Source organism: Mirounga angustirostris, unplaced genomic scaffold (genome assembly GCF_029215605.1).
Source record: "Mirounga angustirostris isolate CCGP_5_RB_7025 unplaced genomic scaffold, mMirAng1.0.hap1 SCAF_5, whole genome shotgun sequence".
In the NCBI taxonomy this organism is placed as follows: domain Eukaryota; kingdom Metazoa; phylum Chordata; class Mammalia; order Carnivora; family Phocidae; genus Mirounga; species Mirounga angustirostris.
In genome coordinates, this window is record NW_026991713.1 from 157141086 (window position 1) to 157159560 (window position 18475).

The following is an 18475-nucleotide window of genomic DNA, read 5'->3' on the forward strand; positions in this document are numbered from 1 at the left end:
TCTGAGCCTCAGTTTCCCCAGCTGGAAAGTGGGCACCGTAATTGTACCAGTCTCACAGAGCTGCTGCAAAGGTTAATTGAAGAGATCTGTTTAAACGCCCTGCAGATAGTGAAGGCTCAGTGACGTGGAGCAACTCTGACCCGTATGGGGTCAGTGGTTTTGAAGGACAAATAAGATCCATCTGACGTCCCATATCTCCCCTGTCCCTCGACCTCAAGGTGCCTCTCAGCTTTCAGTCTTATTTGGAAGTGAGGGTAGACTCTTTTCCTTTACCTTGGTCTTTACATAGTAATAATAATAATCGTTGCTGTTATATATTGAACACCGGACTTGTTATGGGCTGGTTGCGGGCGAGTTGCAGCTCTGGCCGGCATCCCTGCCCCCGGCCTGGGGGAGGTTACCTGCCAGGCCTCTGCTTGTCTTTCCACATAGAGGTTTCAGGCTCTGAGAAGCCTGTTCTCACCGAGCTGGGAGCCGTCTGGAGTCCATCCCGCCGAAGGGTAGGCCATGGAGGCCTCTGCTAACACTAAGAACACCTCAGCCCTAGGGGAGGTTTTAGAATTTAGGGATTTACTGAGCTGAGGAGCTCTCTCTACCAGGCAAATCTGTTTGAGGCCAGGTCTAGGGCCAGATTTGCTCTGGGAAGATTTCTGAGAAAGGAGAGATGGAAATGTTCTAGAACGTTCTCTGTCTCACTCTGCCTTGGGTGTCCTCCAGCAGGCCCTTCCTCGGCTGGACTCAGAGGCAGGGCCTCCCCTACCCCTTCCTGCACCAGGACACAAGCCCAGCTACTTGTGCTGGGCCTCACACAGGTGCCCGGCAAGATCGAGGGCACTGCCGTCTCCTGACCTGGGACACGCCATTTGTTGTGAAGACTGGTTAAAATAAGGATATTTATTTATTCAGTCGTTCATCCAACATGCGTGTGTTAAGCTTCCACATGCACCAGGCTCTGCAGTGAAGAAGACAGACATGGGCCTGGTTTGTGGAGTTACAGTCCAGTGGGGGGGGGGGGGGGTGCCTGGGAGGGGAGGGAGAGCGTCCACAGACCCAACCCAGGAGGTCAGCTGGGCCTGTGGGTAAAGTGGTCTTGATCCCAAGGGCAGCAGGAAGCCAGGAAAAGGCTTCCACTTTTAGCCACTGGGTGAGAGGATCATGTTACAGATGCTGTGCCCTGGGGTGGCTTCTCTGCAGGTACAATGCTGTCACCGGGGAGTGGCTGGAAGATGAAGTTCTGATCAAGATGGCGTCGCAGGTGAGCCATCCACAGCCCTGTGGGGACAGGGCTGAGTGCGGATTCTTCTTGAGCAGACTTCTGTCCCTGTTCCCTCCCCTTCACACTCACTTAATTGTTTTAACTTTGGGGCGTTATGTTTATATTATTGTGTATTTATTTTATTTTTTATAATAGTTTTTTTTTTTTTTTTAATTTGAGAGAGAGAAAGCATGAGAGAGATCACGAGCAGGGGGGAGGGGCGGAGGGAGAAGCAGACGCCCCACTGAGCAGGAGGGAGCCCAGTGCGGGACTTGATCCCAGGATCCTGGGATCATGACCTGAGCCAAAGACAGAGGCTCAACCGACTGAGCCACCCAGGTGCCCTAGTTTTATTGAGATGTAATTCATACACCATACAACATACCTGTTTGAGGCGTATGGGTTTGGTGGTTTTTGGTATAGTCACAGAGTTGTGCAACCATCACCATGATCGATTCCAGAACATTTCACCATCTCCAAAAGAAACCCCGTACTTACCCACCAGCAGCCAATCCCCAATCCCCTCGTCTCCCCCAGCCCTAAACAACCACTAATTTACCCCTTGTCTCTGTAGGCTTACCTATTCTGGACATTTTATATGTTTATCATATATCAAAAGATGATCCTTGGCACTCTTGTCAAAAATCCGTTGACTGTAAATGCGTATATCGGTTTTTAAAAATAGCAGGTCACCACCTAAACCTGAGCCATAAGAGGGATTCAGTGGCTCGCAATCATCCTTTTGGGGGGGAGAAAAAAAGGAATAGACTAGAAAATGGAGCACTTCCTGCATTGTCAGAGGGAGGGTGGTTGTGCGAAACTTTTTTTTTCTTCGTGTATCACACCCTCAGAAAAGGGTATGGCTTGGGGCGCCTGGGTGGCTCAGATGGTTAAGCGTCTGCCTTCGGCTCAGGTCATGATCCCAGGGTCCTGGGATCGAGTCCCGCATCGGGCTCCCTACTCCTTGGGAGCCTGCTTCTCCCTCTGCCTCTCTCTCTCTCTCTCTCTGTCTCTCATGAATAAATAAATAAAATCTTTAAAAAAAAAATTTTTAAAAAAAAGAAAAGAAAAGGGTATGGCTTGATGAGTTTCACAAAGTGAACTCTCCGTACAACCAGTGGCCCCCTGAAGCTCCCCCTCCCCCGCCCCGTCACTGCTCCGTTCCCCCAGGGGTAAGTACCAACCCGGGATCTATCACCTTGGAGTAGTTAACCTATTCGTGTTCTTCCTATAAATGGAGGCGTGCCGTATGTATTCTTTTGAGTATGACTTCTTCTGCTCAGCATTTTGTCTGTGACATTCGTACTTGGTTTTGCTAGCCCTGTAATATATAGAATAATATAGAATAGTAGAACAACAGAATATATTCATTCTCGTTGCTGTATAGTATCCCATTGAGTGAGTAGACCTGATTGATTTATCCATTATACTGTTGATGGACATATAGGCTGTTTCCACTCCTTTTCTTTTCTTTTTTTTTTTTTTAAGATTTTATTTATTTATTGGAGAGAGAGGGGTGGGGAGGGACAGTGGGAGAGGGACAATCAGACTCTGTTGAGTGTAGAGCCAGACATGGGGCTCGATCCCACAACCCTGAGACCATGGCCTGAGCTGAAATCGAGAGTCGGAAGCTTAAGTGACTGAGCCACCCAAGCTCCCCTCCATTCTTTTTCTGTTATAGGAAACAGAAAAGCAGGGCTGCAAAAACATTCTTTGACATGCATGGTTACCCCCATAACATCTCCACCCCCTTGGGGTTCTTCTCAGCCAGGGTGGGGGGAGGGTGATCTTGTCATTCCAAAGCCTCCAAGGCTAAAAGTTCGGTCAGGCTTTAGTGCTGGGGTGACGGAGGGAGGTCTCAGGAATTTTAGGATTGAGATGAGGTCCAGGCACCCATTTGGTGGGTGATGTCCAAGGGGAGAATCTCTTCCTGACTCAGGACTGCTTCTGGGTGGGGCATGGGGCCTGATAACCCTCTGTATGGTGTCTTTCAGCCCTTCGGCCGTGGAGCGATGAGGGAGTGCTTCAGGACGTAAGTGACTTAGTCTGGCTCTCAGGGGCCCTGCCCAGACTCCCCGGGGCTCCTAAGAGCTGGGGCATTGCAACATTTCTGGCCGAGAAACCGAGACAGCGGCCTCTGCTTCTTGTAGGCCAAGCATCTCTCTGTTTGGGCTCCATCAGACCACACGTTTGCCCTGCCTGTGGGGATGGGCTCAGGGAGAACATGGAGTATCCCACTAACCTCCACTCTGGTGTTGGAGGCCAAAAGATGTGGGCTAAGAGACCTTTAACAGTGTCCCTTAAGCCTCTTCCCAGCTCTTTGAAGGATGCAGTGGGTCAGGCTGGGTTCCTGGTGGACCCAAGTGCCCAGGCAGGCCCTCTGCTATCTACCCCTCCACCCCAGGAAGAAGCTCTCCAACTTCCTGCACACTCAGCAGTGGAAGGGGGCCTCCAACTACGTGGCAAAGCACTACATCGAGTCCGTGGACAGGGACGTGTACTTTGAGGATGTGCGTCTACAGATGGAGGCCAAGCTCTGGGGAGAGGAGTATAATCGGCACAAGCCCCCCAAGCAGGTGTGTGGCACCCCTCCCTGCCCCCTCCCCACACAAGGGACGGAGACTGGACACAAAGGCAACAGTGACGCCAGTCACAGGTCCCCTTCATGGTCTTAACAGCAGCTAGTAACAGCCGTCATCTATTGAGCACGATCCACTATATGCAAAGAGTCGTTTATTCCTAAAAACAGAGCTCTGAGGTTGTTTGAGGTTAGAATGTTTTGATCCCATTTACAGATGGGATCTGTTAGTCAGGATTTTTGTTTGCAAATGTTAGAAACGTGCTCAAATGGGCTTCGCGCTAAAGAGGAATTTATTGCCTCATGTAACTGAGAAATAGCGCTGGCCACAGGTACGGCTGGATCCAGGACCAAACAGGATGTTGAAAATCTTCCCCAGCTCTAGCCTTGGTGTTGATGGCGTGTGGGCCGCAAGCAGCTGCAGGCTCACTTCCTGTCTTTTCAGAAACCTTGGTGGCAGGACAACACCTGTTTTCCCGGAGGTTCCAATGAAAGTCTCAGAACTGGGTTTCATTGGCTCTGATTAGGTCAGGTGCCTGTTGCTGAGCCAATCACAACAGCCAGGGGAGGGAATATGCAGATTGGGCAGGCCTTGGGCCTTGTGCTCACCCTTAGAGGAAGCAATGTGGGTCCTTCCCCCAGACTGTGCAGACTGAGATTGGTGGCACCCAGAAAAAGCAGAGGGAGGGGAGAACGGATAGCGTGTCTGCCCCTGGGGAGCCCCAGGCTCAAAGGGGTTAAGTGACCTGCCCCAACAGGCAGGAAAGGAGCCAGGGCTCAAAGCCAGGCGTTCCAGGCCCCTGCCCAGTTGGCTCCTTCAGTTGAGCCCCCAGGTTGTTTAGTGACCCCGGGCCAAGCAGAGTTTCCTGTTGCCTGTGGGCATTTGAGAAACAGCCCTCCGTGTCTCTGCCCTGCCCAGATTCACAGCTCAGCTTTCCCACTTTTTGAACACCTACGCGATAACATGATACTCTCTCCTGGATGCCTCGGGAGAGCCGCACCTCCAAGAAACCAGCAGAATTTATCGAGCACCTCTTGTTTGCGTGGCCCTTGATTAAGTGCACTTGGGGTAGACCCGAGAAGCTACAGTCCCCACCCGTGGGGTCTATGACCTCCTCAATAATTTGCTTCATATCATCCTGGCCTCCTTTCTCTTCCTCCCTAAGCTTGTTCCTGCCTCAGGACCTTTGCTCTGGCTGTGCCCCCAGCCTGTATCATTGTTGTCGTTCCCCACCTCCCCCCCGCCCCAACCCCAGCCCCATCCTTGCATGATGAGTTCCTTCTCACAGTTCAGGTCTCAGCTCATATGTCACCTGTTCAGCAAGGCCACCCCAGGCCATCCTAAATGAAGGAGCCCTCCCACTGCTGTCCTCTGTCAGGTCATTCTGTCAGTTCTAGTTTCTTTTCTTTTTTTTTTAAGATTTTATTTATTTATTTGACAGATAGTGAGAGCGGAAACACAAACAGGGGGAGTGGGAGAGGGAGAAGCAGGCTTCCCGCAGAGCAGGGAGCCCGACGCAGGGCTCGATCCCAGGACCCTGGGATCATGACCTGAGCCGAAGGCAGACGCTTAACGACTGAGCCACCCAGGCGCCCCCAGTTCTAGTTTGTTTTGCTTGGAGCAGTTAGCGCCATCCAAAAGAGTCTTGTTCCTGTAGTTAATATTCTGGTTGCCTCCCTCCGCCAGGAGCAGGGATTTTATGCCTTGGTCACTCTGTATCACAGTGCCTGGGTGCTCAGTAACTACTGTGCTTGGTGGAACTGATGAAGGGAAAGGAGTGTACCTGTTTGGGGAGGAGCTGGTCATCCCTTGCTGGCTGCACCCCTGCAGCTTCTTTTCTCCCAGTGAGCCCATTGGCCAATCAGGTGGCCCCGCCATAGGTTTCCTTATAGGGATAGAGCCAGTATTTGGGGGTGGGAACCTCTGAGAACCAGCTGCTCCTTCCCCTTGGGTGGGTTCTTGGAACTGAGGCCACGTTTGGGGCAGTTCTCAGCTCGGGGCCTCTTCATCCTCTGCAGCTGGGTCACCAGACAATTCCTTGGATGGTTGTTTCCTTGGGAAACCCAGACCTGGATCCTTCTATTGTGGGTCTTGTTGAGGGGGATGGGGTGCCGTGGGTAGTATCTCAGGTCTTGCCAGCCCCACTTTACAAACCATTCAAAGGACTTACACATTTCCCTCTGCGTATAGATGAAACATGTGCTTGGTAAAAAATTCAGCAAGGAGAGTCTAAGTTCCCCCATAACTCCCCATTGCAGAGAGAGAACCACCCTTTCTAGTCTGGTGGCTACTGCTCTAGAGTTGTGTCTACTAGTAATATGAGCATCAGCAAATGTTGACGGACTCTTTCACGTATCACCAGATTTCATCCTCACACTAAATGTGAGATTCCCCATTCCACAGGTGAGGAAACTGAGGCACAGTTGGTCCATATTCAGTGTATTAGTGCAAGGCACGGGCTAAGGTGCTTAGCATACAGACCCATAAACGTGTTCTAACGCAACATGGTTTCTTTCTCTCTCATCTGACTGTCCTGCTTTGGTGGGGGGGGCGGTTCTCGGTGGGCTGGTGCCACGCCTCCTTAAGGCATCCAGAAGCCTGGTTCCTTCGGTCTTGCTGCTCTGCCTTCCTCTGAGTGCCAGGTTGGCCTCACTGGCAGATGTCGGCTCTACAGCCTGGGGTTGGCCAGAGGAGGAGGGGGCAGGCTGGGTTGCCATGGTCACTGCTGCTCACTTCCCATTGGCCAGGCTTGGTCACATGGCTGCACCTAGCCGCCAGGGAAGCCAAGCCATGTCATTGTTGGATGGCTGTGCATCCTGTTAGAACTCACATGGGGGTTGTCTTAGTCCCTCTGGGCTGCTCTAACAAAATACCATGGACTGGGCAACTTACAAACAACAGAAATCTATTGCTTACAATTTTGGAGGCTGAGAAGTCCAAAATCAAGGTGCTGGCATGGTCACATTCTGGTGAGGTCCCTCCCCTGGTTCCTTAGTCGGTGTCTTCTTGCTGTGTCCTCACATGGCGGACCTAGAGAAGGAGCTCTGTGTGGTCAGCTTTATCCGGGCACTAATCCCATTCATGAGGGCTCCTCCCTCATGAACTAATCCCCTCCCCAAAGGCCCCACCTAATATCATCACCTTTGAGGGTTAGGATGTTAACAGGAGTTTTGGGGAGACGCATTTAGGCCATCACAGGGGTTTTCATTCTCAAAAGGAAAGGGGAGAGTGGATTCTGGGGACAGTTGGCAGTTTTAGCTGCAAAGAGCTGATAACTGATGGAGCCAGGATGGGAGCCCGGGCAGGCTGGCTTCTCCTAAGTCCTTTGCTCCGATCTGCCATCGGAGGTGAGTGCTGCCGGGCTCCTGCCTGACCTGCTCCGCTCCCACCAGGTGGACATCATGCAGATGTGCGTGGTGGAGCTGAAGGACAGACCTGGCAAGCCTCTCTTCCACCTGGAGCACTATATCGAGGGCAAGTACATCAAGTACAACTCCAACTCAGGCTTTGTTCGTGATGACAACATGCGCCTGACACCACAGGTGAGGCCCCTGAAGGGGAGGGTCCCTGTGGGTGTGAGGTCTCACCCGTAGAGGGTCCTCAAGCCTCATGGAGCCCCCCTGAAGTAGATTCTGAAACGGGACCACCCAGCCAGCTTCTGTGAGCAGACCTAACATCCCTGCAGGATTAAACAGGGTTCCTCCCTTTACCCTTTCCCCTCTACAACCTCTCCTTGCAGGGAAAGGCCCCACCGTGGGCAGAGCTGGGGTGTTGCAGCCCCTCAGTGGTGGCTGACCTGTGTCCATGCAGACTACAGCCTGGTCTTTTGCGGTCGGTCACCTTACTCTTCCTGTCTCCCCCCTGCCCCTCCCCCAGGCCTTCAGCCACTTCACATTTGAGCGTTCCGGGCATCAGCTGATTGTGGTAGACATCCAGGGTGTGGGCGACCTCTACACTGACCCGCAGATCCACACCGAGAAGGGCACTGACTTTGGAGATGGCAACCTAGGTAGGTGGGGAAAGCCAGCTCGTTTCCATGGAGACCACACTCCCTCTGCCCTGCAAATCTCCCAGCTCTTCGTATACCCAGGGAGACCAGCTGAGGTGGTAGGTTGGCTTTTCCAAGATGGTGGGGATGGAAGCTTGGGACGCCTGACACCCGCCACTTCAGCATATTCGATGCCTGCCCTTGCCATATTTATGGTGCCCAGCGCTGCCCTGCCCCTGTCACAAAGCAAGTCAATGCTCCAGACTCCCCTGCTCTGTCTGCAGGTGTCCGGGGGATGGCGCTCTTCTTCTACTCTCATGCCTGCAACCGGATTTGCAAGAGCATGGGCCTCGCTCCCTTTGACCTCTCGCCAAGAGAGAGGGACGCCGTGAATCAGAACACCAAGCTGCTGGTGGGTGCCCAGTGGGAACCTGCTCAGAGGGACCGGGGGCCCTTCCACTGCCAGGCCAGTAAGCCATGCTTCTCTGTGATGGCAGCCTAGACCCTGTGATGCTTACTTGAAGAGTTTCAGGGCCCAAAGGATCTCAGCCCCATCTGTGCCCCTCATTCCTCCCAGATCAGTGCACAAAGCCCTTCCAAGTGTCCCCACTAACACAGTAACTGGGGTCTACTTGATCGGACCTATTCTGATCAGAGTGAGGAGACCAAATGTGTAGAGTGAGTGAGAGAGGTGTGTGGTATGTGTATTTGTGTGGCGTGTTGACAAATGGCTGGACTAGACTTGGACCTGGCTCTTCAGGCACCTTGCTATGTCCAGGATGTGCCCACCCCCTCTGCCATTACCTTGATCAGATAAAAGAGACGTTTGGCAAAGACCAGCTTGGGATTCTGGATGTATGGTGTCAGGTATTCCCCAGCTCAGGGCTGTAGAGTATGGTCAGCACTTTGGGAATGCTGGCTGGCTTTGAGCTTCTGTGCCAGATGCCCCTTTTTAGAGGCCTTCAGGTTAACCCCCCACTGATTATTTTTAGATTTCTTGCTAGTCCCTAAACAGGTATGTATGGGAGCTATGGACTGAAATGGCCTCAGGGTTCAGGTGAACAACATGCTACTAAAAGAGTCCTTCACTCCCCAGAGGGCTCCTATGTAACACAGATGTCCCTGTTAATTCTCCAGCAATCGGCCAAGACCATCTTGAGGGGGACAGAGGAAAAGTGTGGGAGCCCCCGAGTAAGAACCCTCTCTGGGAGTCGCCCCCCCCTGCTCCTTCGCCTTTCAGAGAACTCTGGAGATGAGAACATGAGTGATGTGACCTTTGACTCTCTCCCTTCCTCCCCGTCTTCGGCCACACCACACAGCCAGAAACTGGACCACCTCCGTGAGTGATGTTTTGGTCCCTGGTCATCATACTTGGAGGGGACAGGCACCAGAAAGAACACTGCTAAACTGGCTTTCACTTACGTTAGGAAATCAGATATGCTAACCAAAAAGGGTCATGGCCCAGATGGTTTTACGAGTGAGTTCACTGAATAAATTTTCAAGACACAAGTCATCCGAATGCTATTAAAACAACCCCTAAAAAAAATAAATAAATAAAACAACCCCTATTTTAGAAAACAAGGTAACATTTTTCAGTGTGTTTTCTGAAACTAGCAAAACCTTTATACCAAAATTTAACAGAACAACAAAAAAAGAAAACCTACATTCCAACCTCACTTATAAATAAATACACAATACAGAAATTCTAAATAAAGTATGAACAAAAACCAGTAGTATCCTAAAAAAATACTCTGTCATAATCAAATATGAGAGTTGGCATCTGAGAGTTGTTCAACATTAGGAAATTAATGAACATCATATGAATAGGTCAGAGGAGGAAAACGGAATCCTTATTCCCAAAGCTGAAGTGACAGAGTTGGCTGATGATGCGGACGTGGGGTCTGCAGGAAAGAGGGTAGGCAAAGATGACTCTCCAGGGTTTTGATCTGAAGAACTTCAAGGGCCGTTTATGCAGCTGGGGCAGTCCACAGAGGAGCAGAAGAGGAAGATTTTAGTGTCAAATGTCAAGCCTTTTAGACATTTCCACTTAGAAGACCTTGGGTATAGTTTGAAACAGGATTTGACAGACTTTTCTTAGAAGGCCAGAGGGTAAATTTTTTAGATTTTGTGAGACATATGGTTTCCGCATTAGCAGCATGAACATGGCCATAGACAGCACTCAAATGAATAGGTAGGGCCTTGTTCCAATAAAGACACTGCATTTTATTTATTTATTTTTAAAGATTTTATTTATTTATTTGACAGAGAGAGAGAGATAGAACAAGTAGGCAGAGAGGCAGGCAGAGGGAGAGGGAGAAGCAGGCTCCCCGCCGAGCAGGGAGCCCGATGCGGGGCTCGATCCCAGGACCCTGGGATCATGACCTGGCCGAAGGCAACCGCTTAACCGACTGAGCCACCCAGGCGCCCCTAGACACTGCATTTTATATTTCATGTAATTTTCCAATATCTCAAGATACTACTCTTTTAAATTTTTCAACCACTTTAAAATGGAAAAAACATGATTAAGAACCACATAAAAAAAGGAAACAAGCCAGATTTGGCTGTGGAAGCTCAGGGCGGGAGATAGAAACTGGGAACCACCAGGAGGGAGGTGGTTGGTTTTTAAGCCATCTGAGGCTTCCCCAACCTGTAGGTGCTCATTGGGTCCCAAATACACAGATGGTTGTTGTTCCTTCACACCTGCACCTCATTGAAGGCCAACCATGGCCCAGGTCCGTGTGCTTCTAAGCACATTGCACGAGTATATTTACATTACAACTTCGAGGAGGCACAGAGGTTAAGTTACCTGCTCAGGACTACCCTTATAGGCCCAAGGTCGTGTAATGGGGAGGGTGTAAGGAGCTGGCTACCAGGAGCTTCTGGGTATGGCCTGCCCTCCATTTCCAACAGCTAGCAAGTGGCAAACCATGAATAAGGTGGGTTTTTTTTTTTTTTTTTTTTTGAGATTTATTTATTTATTTTAGAGAGAGAGAGCAGAGGGAGAGAGTCCCAAGCAGACTCTGCTAAGTGAGGAGCCTGACACGGAGCTTGATCTCATGACGTTGAGATTATTACCTGAGCTGAAACCAAGAGTTGGACACTTAACCGACTGAGCCATCCAGGCACCCCAACTCTGAATAAGTTCGTGAGGAAGCACTGTAGCCCCCCCAGGCACTGACAACATTCTTTTCCCATTTTTGCACCTTCTTAAAAAAAATTTAAAATGAAAAAAGGCCTGGTGGCTGGTGAATTCAGCTCTAGGCTGTAGCTGGTCTTTTAAACAGTTCTCCTGATGGAGCTGGTGCATTATCTCTGTTTTCTCTTGCCCAGAATGGCCTGTGTTCAGCGACCTTGACAACATGGCACCCCGAGAACACGACCATCTGGACAACCACCGGGTAAGCTGGAGAGGGACCAAGAGAGCAGGGCTGGGAGCAATGGACTCACTCCCAGTCAGGACCAAGGCTGAATTCTCAGACCCAGAGGTGGGCAGCCCAGGTCTACTCCGGGCACTGCCAGGGGGCCCAGAGGAATGCAGATAACTCTCAGCCTCCTGCCCCGGGCAGTGGTGTCCTCTGGGAAGAGCTGGCTCCGTCGCAGTTCCCAGAGATGGTTAGATCTCTTGTGTGCCCCTCTAACTTGGATTCTAAAAGGGAATCCAAATTAGCAACAGTGCAACCTTCTGGTAAATGCCGAGCGAGCTCAGCCCTGGGCTGGTCTGGCCACATGCGTGTGGATAGCTGTCCTGGGGGAGGGAGCTATCCTGGGTTTCAGACGAGTAACTTACAGCACAATCCGATGTGATGCTCTCAGGCTGGATAAACAGGACCGGTTTCCAGCAGCCTCTGACTGATCTGTGGTAGGAAGCTGAAGGCATCACATTTGCATTCACGCAAACTTATATTACGGTGTCAAAATAAAAACCCCTAGGAATCTTAAAAACAGACTTTGCAGAGAGGTCACCCTTGCACAGACTTCAGGTGCACTTGAAGCTGAACCCTGGGATTGCTCCAGAGGTTCAAGTTCACTCGTGACTGCTTTTCAGAGTTTTCGAGTGGAAGAAAAAAATAAGAGGAGCTGACATTATGGAATTGTCCCTATGGGCAGATGCTATTTTAAGAGCTTGATAGATACTCTCCTTTAAGCCTCAACAACCTATGAGGTAGATATCATTTTTTATTCCGTTTATAGTAGATTTCAGTCTAGACTTAGAATAAATTTTAGAATTTCAGAATAGCTCACACATTCTCATGGTTGAAAAGGGAAAGGTCCAGAAGATTCGTAAGGTGAAAAGCCTGTCTCCCATCTGTCCCTCAGCCACCTGCTCCTTAGCCCTGATCTCAGAAGCTGCCTGGGCAATGCTCTCATGATCCTGATTTAGAAATGGGGACACTGAGGCACAGAAAGGTTCAGCCACTTGCTCACAGTCACTCAGTGATGGAGTCACGGTTCAAATCCAGGCCATCTGGCCTCAAACCCACTCTCTGTACTGCTGTACTTTGCTTCTTTTCTCCACCTTGGAGTGGGTATTCCCCCCATTTCTCAGATGAGGAAACAGGTTTGGAAAGGTTGGCTGCCTCGCCTGGGGTCCCAGAGCTGGGAAGTACAGAGCTGGGGTATGAGTGAGCTCTCTATTGCTCAGCTTGGGATTCAGTCCAAAGGGTGGGAGGAGGGGCCCAAGGTCGTGTAATGGAGAGGGTGTAAGGAGCTGGGTACCAGGAGCTTCTGGGTATGGCCTGCCCTCCATTTTCAAAAACAGCCTTTCACTCAGCACACCAAACACTTCAATCGAGTATCTTATATCTCAATTTTTAAAATTGAAGTATTTTTTTTTAAGATTTTATTTATTTATTTGAAAGAGAGAGAGACAAAGCACAACCAAGGGGAGAGGCAGAGGGAGAGGGAGAAGCAGACCCCCAGCTGAGCAGGGAGCCCGACATGGAGCTTGATCCCAGGACCCTAGGATCATGACCTGAACTGAAGGCAAATGCTTAACCATCTGCGCCACCTGAAATTTTTTTTTAAAGATTTTATTTATTTATTTGACAGAGAGAGACACAGCGAGAGAGGGAACACAAGCAGGGGAAGTGGGAGAGGGAGAAGTAGGCTTCCCGCGGAGCAGGGAGCCCAATGCGGGGCTCGATCCCAGGACCCGGGGACCATGACCTGAGCAGAAGGCAGACGCTTAACGACTGAGCCACCCAGGTGCCCCTTGAAATATTTTTTTAAAAAGAAACCAGAATAGCCTTCAGTTCACACAGAACAAAAGCCTTGGGGGAGATAGAAGAGAAGTCCATAGTGCTTCTAGACACAAGGGCAGGGCCTTTTTAGGATATGCAGCTCCTCGGGGTGGCGGGATCCCTGGCCAGACCAGAGGCTAAGGATTCCTCTGTGTATGTTTGCATGGCTCCCACCTGTCTAGGAGAGGGATCCATTAATACTGGTGACACCAAACTTCTTTTAAATATGTGTTTATTTCAGTAAAAAAAAAATGGCTTATCTATAGAGAAATAATAAATATGAATTCACAAAAGTGGTTTTACCTGGAGCAGGAAAGAGATACGGTAGGGAGGGGCACACAAGAGATCTAGATTTTAACAGTAATGTTTTAATTTCTTTTAAAAATAAAAGATCTAGGGCACCTGGGTGGCTCAGTCGGTTAAGCGACTGCCTTCGGCTCAGGTCATGATCCTGGAGTCCCGGGATCGAGTCCCACATCGGGCTCCCTGCTCGGCGGGAAGCCTGCTTCTCCCTCTCCCACTCCCCCCGCTTGTGTTCCCTCTCTCGCTGTGTCTCTCTCTGTCAAATAAATAAATAAAATCTTAGAAAAAATTAAAAATTAAAAAAAAATAAAATAAAAATAAAAGATCTAGGGGAGCCTGGGTGGCTCAGTCGGTTGAGTGTCGGGCTCTTGATATCAGCTCGGGTCGTGATCTCCGGGTCATGGGATCAAGCCTCGGGTCGAGCTCTGTGCTCAGCACAGAGTCTGCTTGGGACTCTCTTCCTCTCCCTCTGCCCCTTCCACTTGTTCTCTCTCTCTCTCAAATAATCAATCAATCTTTAAAAATAAAAGATCTGAAGTAACTAAGGCCTAATGTCAGGAGCTGACAAAGCCGGGTGATAGGTGTATGGGAGTTCATTTTAGTATTTTCCGTTCTTATTGGCGTGTTTGAAATACTTCTTAGTAGAACGAAGACAGAAACGTAAAAGTATGAGCTGAATAGTGATGCCGGTGACATGCAGATACAGCCAGAACCGGACGCTGTAGACAAATGACTGAAGTTTTAGAGATTCTGAACTATGTAGAAGAATAAAAAATATGTCATGGTTTTGGCAGAGGACTTCATTGTAGTAAATATTGCTCTCAGTGCTACAGTTGTGTCCGTGGGTCATAGCTCATAAACCAGCCTTTGTTTTTCTGCTTGTGAAATGGGTGAGCTACTCTTAATAATAGCACTTCCTGTGATCCACAGTGGCTAACACCTCACTTCATCCTCATCCTTGGATATAGGTGCTATATGAATCCCGTGGCTGAGGAAACTGCTACCCAGGGCCCACAAAGCTCAGAATCGAGCCCGGACAGTCTGGCTCCAGAGCCCAAGCTCTCTGCCACTATTTTGTACTGCTCCCTTGTCACCCAACCAGCAAGGGCAGGGGGAAGAGAATGTTAATTGAGGTGACAGGACAAAGGGGAGAGAGCAAATGGCTGGGATGTCCGGAAGTCACCACCACTCAGGACCACTGAGACCCCTAGGACCATCTTCTCTCCACAGGACTCCGAAAACAGTGGAGACAGTGGATACCCCAGTGAGAAGCGGGGTGATCTGGATGACCCAGAGCCCCGCGAACATGTAAGGAACCCCCAAGGAAATGAGACCAGAGTGTTCTATTGCCTCGTTGTCCAGGAGGGTGGAAAGGTGGGGGGGAAACGTGAGTGGGTCTTGAGAACATAATAGGTAAATGGATACATGAGATGATTTCAGATAAAAATAAATGCAGGGCACAAAATAAAACAGGATAACGTGGACTGAAAGTTTAGTAAGGGGTCAAGTATGGGGGATTAGACAAGGTTGAAAATGTTGGACAACTCTTACGGCGAAGCTGGAACCTCTGGTTATTGGGTAATAGGTCGGAATGGTGCTAGAGTAGGTGGGAGGGTCCAGCTCCACACGTGGTATTCTGGCATCCCTGGGGAGGACAGGTTTCCAAGGGAACCCAGCAGCATCCTGGTGAGGGTGGCTTCGGCAGTGTCTTCCACGTAGAGGTTTTGCCGTGTGCCAGAGTTGAGTCTGAGCCTTCGCACCAGTCTTGCTGGCAACCCTTTGGTCTCAGCTTTGTTACTGCAAGTAAGCCTGTCACGGGAGCTTTGGTAAGAGGAAGGAGGTTTTCTTGGAGCTCGTCTGCCACGATCCTGTGCCTTTGAGTCATTTCCATCTGTGCACACAGAGGGTGAGGGCAAGGTTGTGGGCACACCAGCACATCGGTCCTGCTTGTAACCCAGCATCCTCTCTGCTTGGCACACGAGAGTCCAGCTGCCCTTCCTAGGGGACAGGCCTGTCCCTTAGGAGGAGAGTCCCCTGGCGGGGGTGGGGGGTGGCGAGGGGGGCTGGGCCTGTCCCCTAAGAGGTTTCCCCTGGAGGGGAGGTGGGGACCGGTTCTTGGGAGGGAGAGCCGCTCCATGGCTCATCCTGTCCTCCTCCTCCCTCAGGGCCACTCAAACGGTAACCGGAGGTACGAGTCAGACGAAGACAGCCTGGGCAGCTCCGGACGGGTAATGCGCCCCGAGGCATCCTTGTCATGGCTGTGTGCTTGCCTTCTCCAGCCTCCGCAGCTCCTCTCTGCCGTCACTGCTGCCTGCCCAGGCGCCTCACACACCAGCTAAAGGAAGATTTTGCAGAGGAGCCAGTCCTCTTGGCAAATGCTTTTTGATCCCCTGGCTTGGGCGGGGCCCTGGGGCATCTGAGGAGAGGAATAGAGAAGAGCAGGATAGCCCGTCCTGGTAGGGCAGGTTATAAGGACCACAGCTCACATGTCAAAGTAATGCCCATATAACCTCAGAGCATTTGTTAACTTGTTGCAACCACCTGATGAGTCAGGCTAACGTTATTCATCCCCATTTTGCGTATGAGAAAACCGAGATCTTAAGCAGCTTTCCCCAGGTTCGCTGGCAAGTGTTTCTATGCAGATCATCTACACCATGCGCTCTTTATTTACCGCATGGGACGAGGTCTCAGCATGGTGTGGAGCAGGGTGGTTCAGCCGTGGTGCTGCTGACATTCTGGGCTGGGCCCATCTTTGTCATGGGGGATGCCGTGTGCACGGCAAGATGTTTAGTGCACATGGACACGCAGCTACCTGGCTCTGTCCTGCAAGGACCTTTGGAAGAGAGTGTCTTCAGCTGGGAACATGTTGTGTTTTCAAAACCCATTCCCCAAAGCATCCTGTTGATGCACAGAAGCAAGCGGAGTGGATTTGCTGCAGGGCCTGAAGTCAAACTTTTCTGGTGCTTTGTATGGGTCACAGGCCAAGGGGGCAGCTTAGGGCCCAACCTCCCCAACCAGAGCCTGCTCAATAAATGAGAGAGAAACACTTTGAACTGCCACAGTACTTCTGCTGGCCTTTGTGCTATGACATTCCCTCAGCGCCCACAAATTGGCAGGATTTGAGGGGTTAGAAATGGAGCCGTGTTTGTCCAAGAAAATTTGACACCTTAAGGGTTTGCTCCCTGCAGCTTGCTAGCCTGGTTTGTGCAGTAGGAGCGGCCGGCGGCTGGTGACGGCACCTGCGCTCCTGCCTCTCATTCCCTGGCCCGTAAACCGGGCCCCGTTCTCTCCTGCAGGTCTGCGTGGAGAAATGGAATCTCCTCAACCCCTCCCGCTTCCACCTGCCGAGACCTTCCGCCGTGGCCCTGGAAGTGCAGAGGCTTAATGCTCTGGACCTTGAGAAGAAAATCGGGAAGTCCATCCTGGGGAAGGTACCAGCAATGCCCATCTCAGAGCCCTCTTGCCACTGACTCAGAGCCCGGCCCACGCTTCTGCTCCACTAAACGCTTCCTCCTGCAGGCTGGCTGGGTGGCCCGGGGGGTGCAGCTGCCCAGGCAGCCGGGCCAACACCCAAGTCTGTGCGGCAGGTGCATCTGGCCATGGTGCGCTACCACGAGGGCGGGCGCTTCTGTGAGAAGGACGAGGAGTGGGACCGCAAGTCGGCTGTCTTCCACCTGGAGCACGCAGCTGACCTGGGCGAGCTGGAGGCCATCGTGGGCCTGGGGCTCATGTGCTCACAGCTGCCCCACCACATCCTGGCCGACGTCTCTCTGAAGGTGAGGGGTGGCAGGGGCCCAGCCATGACAGGGGTTCGGTCATCATCCTCCCCATCCTGCAGGTTTGTGCATGCCCCAGAAACTTCCTGAGCACCAGTTTGGGGCCAGGCACTTGCTGGTTAGCTGAAACTGGTGGGATTGGGCTCTGCCCCTGAAGAATGAGTACAAGGTGACAGTTTCCAGGCAATTACGACACTGCGTGATGGGAGAAGCAGAAGATACTAGGGGAAGCAGGTGGGGAAGGGCCCCGAGTGGGTGTCACAGGGTCAGTGGAGGCTTCCTGATAGCAGGTTCCAGCTGGGTCCCCGGTAGTGAGAACAAAGCCCAACACACAGTACATACTCCATGTACATTTGCAGAACAGATGAATAAGGTAACCTCTGAGTTAGACCTAAAAGCTGAGTGGGAGTTAGCCAGGCAGAGTGTGGGAGGTGAGCCGTGAGCAGAGGTGACGGGACAGTCAGACGTGAACAACTTTGCTGCATCAGGTAATAGTTTTAAATACTGAGAAATGTGTCTTCGATTTCCTGTGCTAGTCACCGTGTCATGATTACAGACGTGACACGCTTTTAAGTTTAATTTACATTATCAATATTTTCCCCATCCCTTTGTTTTCATCAAAAAGAACAATCAAATTCTGATCTGTAGAGTGGCACCTGGCTCAGTCGGTGGAGCAGGCGACTCTTGATCTCGGGTTGTGAGTTTGAGCCCCATGTTGGGTGTAGAGATTACTTAAAAATAAAATCTTTAAGGGGCGCCTGGGGGGCTCAGTTGGTTATGCATCTGATTAAGTGGTTAAGCCTTGATTTCGGCTCAGGTCACAATCTCAGGCTTGCTGATGGAGCGCTTAAGATTCTCTCCCTCCTTGGGCGCCTGGGTGGCTCAGTTGGTTAAGTGACTGCCTTCGGCTCAGGTCATGATCCTGGAGTCCCGGGATCGAGTCCCGCATCGGGCTTCCTGCTGAGTGGGGAGTCTGCTTCTCCCTCTGACCGTCCCCCCTCTCATGTTCTCTCTATCTCATTCTCTCTCTCAAATAAATAAATAAAAAATCTTAAAAAAAAAAAAAAGATTCTCTCCCTCCCTCTCCCGCTGCCCCTCCCCTGCTCTCCCTTTCTAAAACAATAAATAAATAAAATCTTTAAGAAAAAAAATTCCCAATAACTTCACAATCAGCTGTCACGAGACTGTAGAGCCAACTCCAGTATAAAGCTGCCTTTGGCTTGTTTCCCCAGCATCCGCCTCCGAGCCTGGCACAGAGAGGACACTCAGGAGGATCTGAGGCCTGAATAAAGTAATCTCGGAGCCCAGAATGAGTGGTGAAGGGCCAGGACTGG

The 18475-nt window shown here is 50.9% G+C and overlaps 1 protein-coding gene across 1 annotated transcript in view; it reads left to right on the forward strand.

The window, feature by feature from the left end:
• The window catches only part of EEF2K (eukaryotic elongation factor 2 kinase), a 62572-nt gene that overhangs the window by 32944 nt on the left and 11153 nt on the right, over positions 1–18475 (forward strand). Inside the window, exons 4-15 of the mRNA XM_045875130.3 lie at positions 1195–1255; positions 3250–3287; positions 3660–3831; positions 7227–7376; positions 7711–7843; positions 8107–8234; positions 8960–9161; positions 11153–11220; positions 14596–14673; positions 15531–15593; positions 16662–16796; positions 16953–17141. Coding sequence (XP_045731086.1) covers positions 1195–1255; positions 3250–3287; positions 3660–3831; positions 7227–7376; positions 7711–7843; positions 8107–8234; positions 8960–9161; positions 11153–11220; positions 14596–14673; positions 15531–15593; positions 16662–16796; positions 16953–17141 — 1417 coding nt within the window. The remainder of the gene's footprint in view (positions 1–1194; positions 1256–3249; positions 3288–3659; positions 3832–7226; positions 7377–7710; positions 7844–8106; positions 8235–8959; positions 9162–11152; positions 11221–14595; positions 14674–15530; positions 15594–16661; positions 16797–16952; positions 17142–18475) is intronic.